Raw genomic sequence first — 14,208 nt, 5'->3', positions numbered from 1 at the left:
TTTATCTTCCATGAAAATATTCACAAGTATGGTATTACTTTTTCTATCTTCCAACCGAAAAATTAGAATAGAACTTTAAATTTCTGTATGTCTTTGTGAAATAAAGAACTGAAGTGAAGGATTTTTGTTTTCTCTGGAGAAATTAGACTTGTAGCGTGTTCTTTGGTAAAATTCAGAAGAGAACTTGAACTTTCCTTGACTTCGTTGAGAAAATTTTAAAATGAACTAGAACTTTTTATCTTCCGTGAAAATATTCACAAGTACGGTATTGATTTTCCTATCTACCATCGAAAAATTAGAAATGAACTTTAAAGTTATATATGTAATTGTGAAATATAGAACTGAATTGTAAGAGTTTTGTTTTCACTGTAGAACTGATAAATGAAGTGAATTCATTGGTAATATTATGACGAGACATGGAATTTTAATTCTGTTTGTTGTAACTATTTAAATTGTATTATACATTTTTATATTCAGTGAAAATATTCACAAGTATGGTATTACTTTTTCTATCTTCCAACAGAAAAATTAGAATAGAACTTTAAATTTCTTTTATGTCTTTGTGAAATAAAGAACTGAAGTGAAAGATTTTTTGTTTTCTCTGGAGAAATTAGAATTGTAGCGTGTTCTTTGGTAAAATTCCGAAGAGAACTTGAACTTTCCTTGACTTCGTTGAGAAAATTTTTCAAATTGAACTAGAACTTTTTATCTTCCGTTAAAATATTCACAAGTAGGGTATTGCTTTTTCTATCTACAACCGAAAAATTAGAATAGAACTTTAAATTTCATTTTGTCTTTGTGAAATAAATAACTGAAGTGAACGATTTTTGTTTTCTCTGTCGACCTTATACTTGTAGTGCGTTCTTTGGTAAAATTAAGAAGAGAACTGAAATTTTTCTTGACTTTGTTGAGAAAATTTTAAATTGAATTATAACTTATTATCGTACAAGAAAATATTCACAATTATGGTAATACTTTTTCGATCGTCCAACCGAAAAATTAGAATTGTACTTTAAATTTTTTTATCTCTTTGTGAAATATTGAACTGAAGTGGAAGATTTTAGCTTTCTCTGGAGAAATTAGGATTAAAGTGTGTTCTTTGGTAAAATTCCAAAGAGAACTTGAACTTTTCTTCACTTCGTTGATAAAATTTAAAAATGAACTAGAACTTTTTACCTTCATATAAAATAATCAAAATCATAGCATAACTTTTCCTATCTGCCACCGAAAAATTAGAATAGAACTTTAAATTTCTTTATGTCTTTGTGAAATAAAGAACTGAAGTGGAAGATTTTGTTTTCTCTGTGGAAATTAGAATTGAAGCGTGTTCTTTGGTAAAGTTCAGAAGAGAACTTGAATTTTTCTTCACTTAGTTGAGAAAATTTTAAAATGAACTAGAACTTTTTATCTTCCATGAAAATAGTCACAAGTATGGTATTACTTTTTCTATCTTCCACCGAAAAATTTAGAATTGAACTTTAAATTTCTTTATGTCTTTGTGAAATAAAGAACTGAAGTGGAAGATTTTTATTTTCTCTGGAGAAATTAGAAATGAAATGTGTTCTTTGATAAAATTCCGACGAGAACTTGAACTTTTTTATCTTCCGTGAAAAATTGAGTCTGCTAGTAGCATCTCTATCTCTAAAAATTCTTTTTCTTTCATCTTTGACCTTTTTAATAGATATTCTGAACGTTAACGTTCTGCCAAACCCTAAAAATAATGAACACTTAACAAAATAATTCATAAAATATTTTTAATGAAATAATGACATGTAGAATATTAATATAAAAATACGTTAAATACATTATTACACATTATTAGTACACTTGCGCTTCACTTTCCGTCAATTCATCTTTATATTCAGTGATGATATTGTCTGCTAATGTCCTTTTTATTCTGCCTGCGATTTCACTGTCTATTGTCACATTATTTTTACATAGATGGCAGTTTTGACACATTGACAAGATATGATTTATGATGTTGGTGCAGGAGTATGCTTGTCTTCTTCTTGTTCTCTTTAAAATACTAATACCGGAAAGAGAATGATAGGATTTATCAACAGGTAATGTGTTACCAGAAGCCGTAGCAAGGAGTTGTCCCCGATCATCGACAATTATTTTTAAGTTTGCATTCTCTTTGAGCACTAATTTCTCTGGTAATGATACTCTTGAATATCCACCGTTTACACGATTGAAATTCTTGGGGACTCCAACGAAATCTAACTTCTCGCTGTCATGACAACGCATGCATACATTTCCAATAGTGTTACCGATTGCACTCGTTTCATAGTTCAGGTATTTCTGCTTGTCAGCATTCAATACGACAATGATTTTTTCATGTGCACATACGTTCGTCGAATAATTGATCCTCACTTTTTTACAGATATGAATTGTGTGTTTATCCTTCCACTGCGTAAAAAATACTGATTTAATGCATGCAATAAACTAGGTAGTGTCGATAACCTGCCATAGAGTACCAGTGGGAAAGCCAAGTCGTGTCCATGAACAAGCGCAGAGTATGATTGGTAGAGCTGTAACCATATTTCATGTCATTTTAAGATACGTAAAAAAGTTAAAAAAATACCATGTTAAAAAATTCAAGAAAGTATTTACAAATTGGGGAGGGGACTCTTTGAGGTTGGAAAATGGGTTTAGGAATGACATTATGAATGGAACTTGTTCAGAAAAGATATAATCAAGCCATAAAAAAGTATTTAAAAAAAATGGAGAGGGAACTCTTTGGGGGGGGCCCCGGGGCGGGGGTTGGGGGCACCCTTGGGGGAGGGATGTCCCTTCTGTGTCTCAATGCACAAAAAAAGTATAAAAAATAGGGGAGGGGAGGGGGGGAGGTGGGAGGAGGAGGAGGAGGGATGAGGGGAGGGGAGGTGGGAGGAGGAGGGAGGAGGAGGAGGAGGAGGAGGAGGAGGGGAGGGGAAGGGGGATGAGGGAGGAAGAGGGAGGGGGGCCCTTTGGGGCCAGGGGGGCCCTTTGAGGACCGGGGGAGGGCCTTTGGGGTCCGGGGTGCCCTTTGTGGTCCGGGGTGCCCTTTGGGGTCCGGGGTACCCTTTGGGTGTCCGGGGGCCCTTTGAGGACCAGAGGAGGGTCTTTGAGGGTCTGAGGAGGGCGTTTGGGGGGTAGGGGCTCTATGGGAGCTTGGGGGGCCTTTGAGTACCGGAGGCTTCCTTCGGGGTTGGGGTGGGGGATCGGAATCCTTTGGGGTTGGGGTAGAGGACCTCACAACACTGTTCAAATGGAACTTGTGTATTATAACGACCACACTCAAAACCTCTTCTAAAACCCTTTCTAAAATCTTCTTTCAAAATGTCTCTAACGGTTTCACCGAAATAATCCCATAAAATGGATAAAACCGTTTCACCCAAATAATCCCTAAACGTAATTTCAGCGTGTTCCTTTTGTATGGCATCTCTGCGCTAACGCATTTCAAATTTCTAGGAAATCCTTTCCTACGTTAATCTCTTCATCTCATAAATTTTCCTAGCTAAACTATTAGGGTTTCGTTAGAATATCAATTTACCTCTCCGACTTAAAGCTCCGTGAAGCCGTATTTAAAAATAGAATTTCTATCTCTTTAGACTCCCGCATAATTCCAAGATAACAAGTGATGTCAATTATGATTCCTGACACTAAAGATCAATGAAGCCCTATTTGAAAATAGAATATTAATTTTTCTCTCTGACCTAAAGAACGTTTATCCCTCAGACCTAAGATTAAAGAAGCCTTAATGTTTCTTAATTCTCCCCTTCGTGAATCAATAATTTCCCCTAGCGATTATGTAAATCAAGTTCACAGGTGCTACTTGTGACAGGCCTAAAGATTAAAGAAGCCTTAATGTTTCCTAATTCCCTCTTCGTGAATCAATAACGTCCCCTAGCGATTATGTAAATCAAGTTTACAGGTGCTACTCGTGACAGGACCACGTGGTTTATGGTTTTCCAAGTGAGAAAGTTCCTGTTTTTTCATTCTCACTGAGAAAACCATAAAACAGACATGAAGTGCTGTTGACATCCATAAATGTGACAAAATTCATGTTTTTCCAAGTGAGAACATCCCTGTTTTTTAATTCTCAGTGACAAAACCATAACCCACGTGGTGGGGTCCGGAGTAGCACCCCCTCCTCTACTCCAGTGGTCCTAGAATATTGATAGAGGGCTCGTTTGAATGGAAATTAAAAGTACTAGTGCCCTTTTTAAGTGACTAAAAAGATTGGAGGGCAACTAGGAACCCTCCCACTCCACGAGGATTTTTCTCAAAATCATCCGATCAAAATTTTGATATAGCCATTTTGTTCAGCATAGTTGAAAGGCCAAATAACTACGCCCTTGGAGATATCATGACCCTCCACAGCCCCTGGAGAAAGATCTCTAAGTGATAAAATTTGCCCATTGTTTACGTATAGTATTTGTTATTTGGAAGTGTGCATGAATTTTTCAGGGGGGGGGGGATTTTCTGCTGGGTGGATTTTACACGGGGAGAACTTTTCATGGGGAAGAAAGTTTCCAGGGGGAAATTTTTCAGGGGAAATTTTACACTGGGGGAATTCATCAGAATTCCTATACGAAATTCTTCCTATATCTTGCTTTCTCTTTGCCGACTCGATTTTACGCGTGGAGATGTTAAGGGCAATTATCAGGGGTAAATTTTCACCAGGATTAAATTTTCTAGAGATTATATCCTTGGGGAGGATGGATTTTTTCTTGGAGGTGGAGGAAGATTTCCTGCCGTTGTTCAGAAAAAACGATTAGAAATTAAATAAAAACAAGTTTTTCCAACTGAAAGTAAGGATCAACACTAAAAGTTAAAACGAACAGAATTTATTACGTAAATGAGGAGGTTGTTCCTTCTCAACACCTCCCTCATTACGCTAAAGTTTGAGTTTTTTCCCAATTCTTTAAGAATGACTCCTGAAACACGAGGTTCGTTTAACTAGAACAATAAGAAGTTTTTTTTAAGTACTCAAAAACTTTAACGTAAAGAGCAAGGTGTTGAGGAGGAGCAACTCCCATCATATACGTAATAATATCTTTTCATTTTAAGTTTTAATGTTGCTCCTTGCTTTCAGTTGAAAAAACTTGTTTTTTTATTTAGTCGTAACTAAGACCTATTGACTAACGCCTGTATATTGAAACAATCTGATTGAGATGACGGAAGCGTTGTCAAATAACTTGTTTTTTTTTGTTGTGATCTGTGATACTTTCCACTAGTCGTTCTTTCGCCACTGCTTCATTTTCAGTTGACTTTTCACAACTGCCACTTCTTTTTACCACTAAAGCAAGAAAAGACACGATAATAAAACAACCGCACGAACCCATCGTATGCATATTAATATCTGAAAACCAGGAATTAAAAAAAATAATAATAAACGACTGATTCCAAATTACGAAGTTTTCATGGCAGAAGTAATTTTTTGTTACTGTTGCCACGCTGAACCACAAAAATAAACGAGAAAAACTAAACGATTAAATTTGATGATACATTTTGTCTATAAAAATTCAAACATTAACAATCAGTTGATTTCCAAAGACAACAATACCTTCAAAGAAAAGCCAAACTTTGTCAAGGTTTAAGGTATCCCAGTCCCCCCTCCATTTCACTTCGTTCCTGAAGGGCCATGGAACAGAGATCAACACCCCCAATAGGGACTACAAACTCCGATGCCGTATTTTAAACCCTGTTAAGCATTTTACTATACTTTGTTTTTAGCTTATTTTCTGCTGATTTTTCAAGCATGTTCCTTTTTTTTAATTTGGTGCTCAATTCTACCAAAAATTAGTCAAGTGCATATGGAGGTGTTTCTTATCAAGAATGGAATTTGCAAATTTTCCGAACTTTAAGCTATATTTAGTTGTGTTGCAGTTGCCCAATTCAAACAGCCAGATTACATCTTCACTGTCATTGGTAGCAAAGACAGTTAGATACCAATAATTCCTGCTATTTATAACAATTTTTTTATTGAATAAAATTACGACCTAAGATTTCCAAATATATAAATTTATCTATTTCTATGTTCTTGAATGAAACCAATCTATTTCAATTTCTATACGTTTAGTACTACAAAACAAAGCTTGTCGCGAATTATTCCTTCTAGTTTTGAAATTATTTCTCCAGAGCAATATCGAGACTTCAGGATTGACGAACGGTCTCTAAACTCAAAAATTTATTTATTTCTCCGACTTTGAATGAAATTTATCTATTTATTGTCACTGTGCTTGGTAGTCTAAATCAAACGTTGCTGCGAATAATTTCTTCCCATTTTCTCTCTTTGTCTCCGGAGTAACATTGGGACTGGAAGATTGAAGGTTATCAAAATTAGTAAATTTATTTGTTTCTGTGACAATCAACAGTTTTTTCTCAACAAGCGATGGAAATCACCGAAAAACACCAAATATATTGTTAATCATTTATTCTTTCAGACTGAGAATTATTCTGCTGACAACCAAAACAACCTTGAAGAAGAAAGTTTAAGTTCGAACGAAACGCGAAACGATCAAGAAGCCTCAACCAGTCCCACAGTTCATTTTCTTCCTTCAGCGGTAATCTTCTTTATGAATCATTTGTATTAACTCTTATTCCGTGACATATTCAGTTAAAAGAACCAAATCTTGCTGTTTTTCCCTTATTCTCCTATAATTCTCGCTTAGTTTACCTGGCTTTGCTTTTTTGATGAATTTACGCCCGTCCTTAATAAGAAGTACCTGTGGACATCCTTGCTGGAATTGCATGAGCTATGGGAGAGGCAATTACTCTGGGCATTGTCAATAGTTCATTGGTCGATATGCTAAAACATAACAGTGGTGTCAATGCATGAAAGCTTGTGGGGGGGGGGATATATTCTTCAATATCAAGGGGGAATAAATTTTTCATTTTTCATTAAATATTTTAATGAAAATAACAAAAAGACATTTCTAATGAAAATACCCGCAAGAAAAGTATTTGTCAAAATCTAAGGGGGAATCACAAATCTAGGGGACACGTGCTTCCCCTGCTCACTCCCTTAATTGACATAACTGAAAATTAACAGTGTAATTAATATCTAAGCAAACTTGAAAATTTTCAGTAGAAAATCATATGTGACAGAATATTTGATTTACTGTTCCATTTTCAATATCCTTAAATATACATATAAAAAAGAATAAGAACCAAAAGACGATTTTTTTTTCGTGTGAAAATGAGCTAAGTCCAAACTTAGTGCAAAAATCAGCCAAGTCCCGATGTGGTATAAAGTGATTTAATTCAAAACTACAGATTTTCGGTGACATGGTGCAAAAACAAATCAAGTTTTTTACCTCAGTGGGAAGGCGAGTTAAGTCCATGCCGTAGACTAACTCTTTACATGATGAGTCCAGCTAAGTCCTGACGCGACGTAAAGATAAGCCAGGACCTGGCTTGGTGTGAAATTGAAAAAAGTCGGAACTGGCACCAACTCTTCTCCCAATGTCAACTTTTTCTTTTTAACAGACACATGACACCAATCAGAAGCATGCCTTGATTTTCAATCTGCAAAATTCAAGGTATAAATTAACCCCATGGTCCCTCCAGCAGCCGCTCCTCCTTATACCCCCTCAGCCTTTCAACAGAGAAGAAGGCATGTTGTGTCTCGTTCGGAATGGAATCATCAAAGACTTCTAACCTGTATAATTAGAGTATCAAAGTGGATCCAATGTTTTAGGCCTCATAATCTCAAGGAGGGCTAAGGCATCTTAATGGGAGTGTAAAAATACAAAATGCATGGAATTTAATGTCAGAAACACTGGGGGGGGGAGCAGCTGACCCTCGGATGGGGCCTGGAACCGCTACTGCTCATAGTCCAGGGTTGCCACTGTCAGTAGGATTTTACTAGATCTAGTAAAAAAAAAATCTAGTAAATTTAGAGGATCTAGTAAATTTCCCGAAATCTAGTAAAAACTAGTAAAAAGTCATGATTTATAATAAACAAAACTTTTTCTTTATTTTCCATGAATTCAGCGAAAAAAAATATCGTAAACATATGACAATTTACAATTTTGCTTGTCTGTCTCAGAGACAGACAAGCAGTCACCTATTTTCATAAACAGACACTTCACTTCCGGCGTCTAAAGGTCGAACAAATCAGTTTTCTTTGTATCAAATCTTACCAACTAAAAATGAAGCTATAATGACACTTGGATTTTTGATGATTGGGAATCTATTGGAATCAAAACAAAAGCCAACCACCCAGGATGATTAGGTGAATCTCCTCAGTTTGAAAATTTTTATTGAGGAAAAAGGTGCCTGCTGAGAGAAATTAAAAGTAAGTAGAAATGTAACATTATATATATATATATATATATATATATATATATATATATATATATATATATATATATATATATATATATATATATATATATATATATATATATATATATATATATATATATATATATATATATATATATATATATATATATATATATATATATATATATATATATATCCAAAAAAAAGATTTTTTAACTTGTAGGTTTCCGGAATTTTCAATCATACTTTGAAAACGAAAGAAAAAGGAAAAGAGAAAAAAAAGAAGAAAAAAGAAAAAAATAGTGTGAAAATCGTATTGATTAACCTCGTATAGTAAAAATTGATGCTCGATGGTGCGCGTGCGGCGCAGCCGCACGCGCAAAAATTTTTTTTGAGCAATTAGTAAAAACAGATGCAATATAGTAAATTTTTCCTCTCCGATTTAGTAAATTCTTTCAGCTCAGGATGGCAACCCTGTCATAGTCCTTCAAGTGTAAATATTAAAGTAGTTGTGGATGTTGTATAGATGTAAAAAGCAGAATGGCCATGGCGGACGATGTTTCTACGCGGTTGATAAAGTTTGGAAGAATCGATTATTCGGAATCACTTTGCCTTATTGTGTTGCACCATAGTATCATGTATCATGCACTTATCTTGATGTGTTCAAATCCACTTGAATTATTCGAGAGTAAATAATTTAAGTTTGCTTATCGAGTTTTCAATAAAATATTGTTCCGCCTGAAAATTTTTATCACGTGAATTTTTTATGAATATGAATTTTTTCGTTACGACTAAAACTAATCCTATCAGAGCTCCTTGAAATCCAATATCAGGATATTAGATTCCAAATCGCGGTACCTTAGGAAAACCATTAAATAAAATATATGACGTGTCATTACCGTATAAAATATATGATAATGTGAGCATTGGTACTTTTTGTTATAAGATTTTTGACAAAACTCTTACGCAAAAGCAAAGTTTGGAGAACCTTTCTAGCCAGTAAAAGAGAAAAAGCTTCAAATCTTAGTGGAATTCTAATCTTGTCACTGTGAGTGATTAGGACGGAAAAAGCTGCTGGGGTTTTGCGGTCAAGAACTTGGACCGTGAGACTTCTTTGGCAACTAGTGGCTTATGGAAAATCTCACTGAATCCGAAACGCCGTCTGCGGAAAACTTATGATGCTTAAGGGATTATAAAAAGGAGCTGGTGGAAACACTGGTCGGTACGCAAGTCATCACATCATACTTAATATAGCTTGGACACTTACACCAGACCTGGTACTTTTTCATCTCGTAATTACATCAATACCATATTTCCAAATAAGCAGATTCTGGTTTATTTTACAAAAACTTATACAATTTCAGTACATTTTATATCTTGCGGCATTTTAATTTGTATTCTAAATATCTCGTGATTGTCGCTATTTCATCTATGGATTTTATTTCCCTAATTGTCGTGGATAATATGTCGTGTCGTGGAGTTTTTGGATATATATATATATATATATATATATATATATATATATATATATATATATATATATATATATATATATATATATATATATATATATATATATATATATATATATATATATATATATATATATATATATATATATATATATATATATATATATATATATATATATATATATATATATATATATATATCCAAAAAAAAGATTTTTTAACTTGTAGGTTTCCAGAATTTTCAATCATACTTTGAAAACGAAAGAAAAAGGAAAAGAGAAAAAAAAAGAAGAAAAAAGGAAAAGAGATTGTGAAAATCGTATTGATTATCCTCGTATAGTAAAAATCGATGCTTGATTTTGAGCATTTAGTAAAAACAGATGCGATCTAGTAAATTTTTCCTCTCCGATACCAAAGTAATATACCAAAGTAAGATACAAATATAATACTTTAGAAACAAATTTGGGCTATATATTTGCACATCAGGGGGGGGGGGTAAAGTATAGCGGGTATGCATGCCTAATGTGTTAGGTACAATTATTCTGTAAGAATTGCTTTCTAACTTCACACTGTCTAAATACTTTACCCTTACTCCCTAATATGAACATATATAGCTCAAATTATATATTTCCCATCTATTCTGGCACTTCTCTTTGTCTTGGCTCACGCTAAGCTGAAAGAAACTAATGAAAAAAAAAAACGGTTCTATAATGCGTCAATGAATAAACAACTTGAGCCGTAGTGGGTTTATCATACAAGTACCGAGTAATTTTGGATTATTTAAAAGTAAGTGTTTGATCTTCATAATTTAGAATTTTTGCTCTTTCAGGGGGTGAGAGGGGTATGTAGTGCATCAGTCAAGATCAGTCTTCAGTTTCAATTAATTTATATTACTAATTTTTGCTTGATTAGCGTAATGAATTCAGGGAGCAGCAATACCGCTGGAACATCAAAACATGGAGGTACCTGTATATATTACTTTATGGTTTTCCTGAGCACCAAAATTGGCAAACAATTAACATTTATGTTCCATGTATTATTTACAGGTAATATCATGTTATCTATGCAGCTTTATTGATTTTTCTGAGAACCGAAAATAGAATTTGGAAATTAGAGGGGGGGGGGGTAGGAAGGCATTCACACCTCTAGATTTATTTGCTCTCAACGCTGCCTATGTTTTGAAAAATGCCTGTTTTTGCTATCCTCTCTGAAAAATGATGTTTTGCCTGTTTTCACTAAAAAAAACACGACACCGCCTTTAGATTTTGGAAAAATATATTTTGCCTCCTTCACCTACACTTTCGTTAATTGGTGCCACTAGCCTAAAATAGCCTTGGTATCCCGCATTTCCACATTTTCCCTAAGATCCAAAGAGCCTTGATCCGGGTGCCGAAGAACAGACTTTAGTTTTACAGCATTTACTACAGTTTTACCGGAAACAAATCTTTTGCTGCTTTAGTAGTAAAATAATTTATCGATAAATGTGGTCGCTTTAAAATGGTGCAGTGTATAGAGAAATTCATTTAAAAAATAAGTTTTTGCAACTGAAAGTAAGGAGTAATGTTAAAACCTCAAAGGAACATAAATTATTTTGTATGTGAGGGGGGCTGCCCCTTCCTCAATCTTTGGTCGTTACGCTAAAGTTTTTTAGTGTTCTAAAAAACTTTCTAATTTCAATTCAACGGTTCTTGTGTTTCAGTAAGTGTTCTTAAAAAATGTTGACAAAACGTCGTACTATAGCATGAAGAGTGACGATTAAGGAAGAGGTAGCTCCCCTCATATACGGAATAATTTCTGTTCCTTTGAAGTTTTATTTTATAAGTTTTTTTTTTTGATCGGTTAAGATCAGAACTGTTGAATTTGAAAATAAAATAAGAATAGAAGCGCATACATGCTGTTTTCATCCAAAAAATACAAATTACTTTACTGAAAAAAAAATAAAAATGAATGTCCATTGTCAGTTTAATATACATATGCTGATATTTATTCCTTAAAGTGCTAATAAAATTTGATATATTAAAGGTGTAAAAGTGAAAACATTTAAAAATAATTTTTTTTTTCCGTAAAGCACAAATTATGTTCTGGCCTTGGCCTTGTTCATGTCTCTGAAAATAAAACAAAAACTAGAAGCCTATAAACGCTGTGATTCATCCACTCAGGAATTAAATAAAATACAAAACCATCCACAAGGGAAAATAAAAGTGCTTCATCCCCTCCCCCTCCTCTCTTAGAAAACTAACAATATACAAGGATACACAATTTCTAAGGGTACCCTCCATCATATTCTTAGCTTGTTTTGGTATAATTTTCTAAAACTACCCAGACCATATCTTGGAGCGCTTAAATATATTTCTATCTGTAGAATTTGCTTGTGATGATCATGGGATAAAAATTATCTAATTTTTAAGTTTATTTTTAAATTTCAGTTTAAGGTTCAAAGCAACTTCAATCATCGATTTCTTCGGCTAGAGGAAGAAGGCTCTGAGCGACATTGGAAGGAATGGTGGAAAGCCCGAAGCTCCTTAGAACGACGATTAATAGCTGTTTTATTATCTTGGATCTGTTTTACCAGCTTGGTTCTAATCATAGTGGCTTTAATTAATATATTTGATAACAAACAATGTAAGTATGTCATTTTGCAGCTGAAAAAGGCAATGAAAATGAGAGCCAGGGTGGGACGCAAAAAGATATTCTAAAACAACTCTGTTCTTCCGTTTCACACATCCCTTTTTACTGGTCGTTTTTACTGATAGTTTGAAATCCTGCATAATCCTATATGGGCTGAAATCATAATCAATTTTTAATCCAGTTTTGTCCATTCCTTTTTTTTGCCACCACAATAATGTAACGTGTAGATGGTAAAGAGATCGTTAAGGAATAGTCCCAAAGCTAATTTACACATCTATATATTTTTAGTTTAAAGTTGTTTCTATAGTATCAGAGTAAACTTCCCTATGGCACTTTGGGTGCAAATTCTTTAACGGAGAACGTAAAAAGAAAGTAAAAACGTAAAAGAACGTAAAAGCCCACAATTGAAATATCTATTATTTAAAGCCCTTAATCGAAGGTTTATTGCCCCCTATCATGGCTGAAGTAGTAACTGTGACCTATTAAGGATTGAATCATGACCCATACTGCCTTAAATTTAAAAACATTGTTCCAAAGGAGACTTAAAAAAAAAAAAAATGAGAACCAGAAAAAAAACTTTTTTTTTTCAAGGTTAACTCTCCTCCTAGGTAAATTATTCCAGGCCCATCCTTTTCGAAAAAAATTATCCTGGCACTTTTGTTTATTAGCAATTTCTCACTACTGCTCCTCTCCGCCTTCCCCCCCCCCCCCACATCCTACTAAATTTTGCACTACATGTTTTTTTCTTTATAAGGAGTGGTGGTTTAGATATCAGGTTCTCTCTTATGAGATTTTTTGTGACACTTATAAGGGGAGTAGTAAGTTATATAAAGCCGCGGAACCTACATTGAATTGCGCAAGGAAAACCCATGCCTGAGACATTAATATAATGCATGTTATGAAACTAGAGTCGAGGTTTTTTAAACTTGGCAAGGTATAATGTGGTCAAACATGTTTTGAAAGTATGGTCGTAATAATATAATTTAAGCAAACAGGTTTTTTTCTGTTATTGTTATCAATTGCACAATGAATGTACGTTATGAGTTCACATGTACATTCTTAAAAAACTGGTAAATTTAGAAAGGGGTATTGAGCTTTGCGAATTGGAGTGTAGGATTCGCGAATTTAATCCTACTAAGGTGGAGAAAAAAGGGTTTAGCATTTGCAAATACTTCAATGTGTTGTCAATTTAAAATAGTTTAGAAATAAAAAAAATTAACAAGAAATGGCTGAAAAGTGTTTTGGGGGAGATGGGGTGATTGTGTACTGTATAATACACATGTGATGTTTGGACAGTGTTGCCAATTTAAAATAGTTTAATGTTCCCTCCTTCCCCCATTTCTGAGGACAGGGGAGGGGGGGGGTCAATTTTGGAGGGAAAACCAAAAATACTCAGAATCGAAAAAAATGGGGTCTGCCTCAAGGGGAAGGCTCAGAGGTCCTTCGTTCCTCCATTTCTGAGGGCGGGGGAGGGGGCGGGGGCAATTTTGGAGGGAAAACCAAAAATACTCAGAATCGAAAATAAATGGGATCTGCCTCAAGGGAAAGGCTCAGAGGCCCCTCCTACCCCATTTCTGAGGGCAGGGGAGGAGGGGTCAATTTTGGAGGGAAAATCAAAAATGCTCAGAATCGAAAATAAAGCGTGATCTGCCTCAACGGGAAGGCTCAGAGGTCCTTCGTTCCGCCATTTCTGAGGGCAGGGGGAGGGGGTCAATTTTGGAGGGAAAACCCAAAATACTCAAAATCGAAAATAAACGGGATATGCCTCAAGGGCAAGGCTCAGAGGCCCCTCCTTCCCCCATTTCTGAGGGCAGGGGAGGGGGGAGGTCAA

The 14,208-nt window shown here is 34.7% G+C and overlaps 1 protein-coding gene across 1 annotated transcript in view; it reads left to right on the top strand.

The window, feature by feature from the left end:
* The window catches only part of Nep3 (M13 family metallopeptidase neprilysin 3), a 189,635-nt gene that overhangs the window by 69,034 nt on the left and 106,393 nt on the right, over positions 1 to 14,208 (top strand). The window contains exons 2-3 of the mRNA XM_089090512.1: positions 6,432 to 6,551; positions 12,176 to 12,371. Of these exons, the coding sequence (XP_088946638.1) occupies positions 6,432 to 6,551; positions 12,176 to 12,371 (316 nt within the window). The remainder of the gene's footprint in view (positions 1 to 6,431; positions 6,552 to 12,175; positions 12,372 to 14,208) is intronic.

This window comes from Artemia sp. Qi Xiang Cuo, chromosome 6, assembly GCF_049724085.1.
Source record: "Artemia sp. Qi Xiang Cuo chromosome 6, ASM4972408v1, whole genome shotgun sequence".
In the NCBI taxonomy this organism is placed as follows: Eukaryota; Metazoa; Arthropoda; class Branchiopoda; order Anostraca; family Artemiidae; genus Artemia; species Artemia sp. Qi Xiang Cuo.
This window is presented reverse-complemented; position numbering and strand designations above follow the sequence as displayed.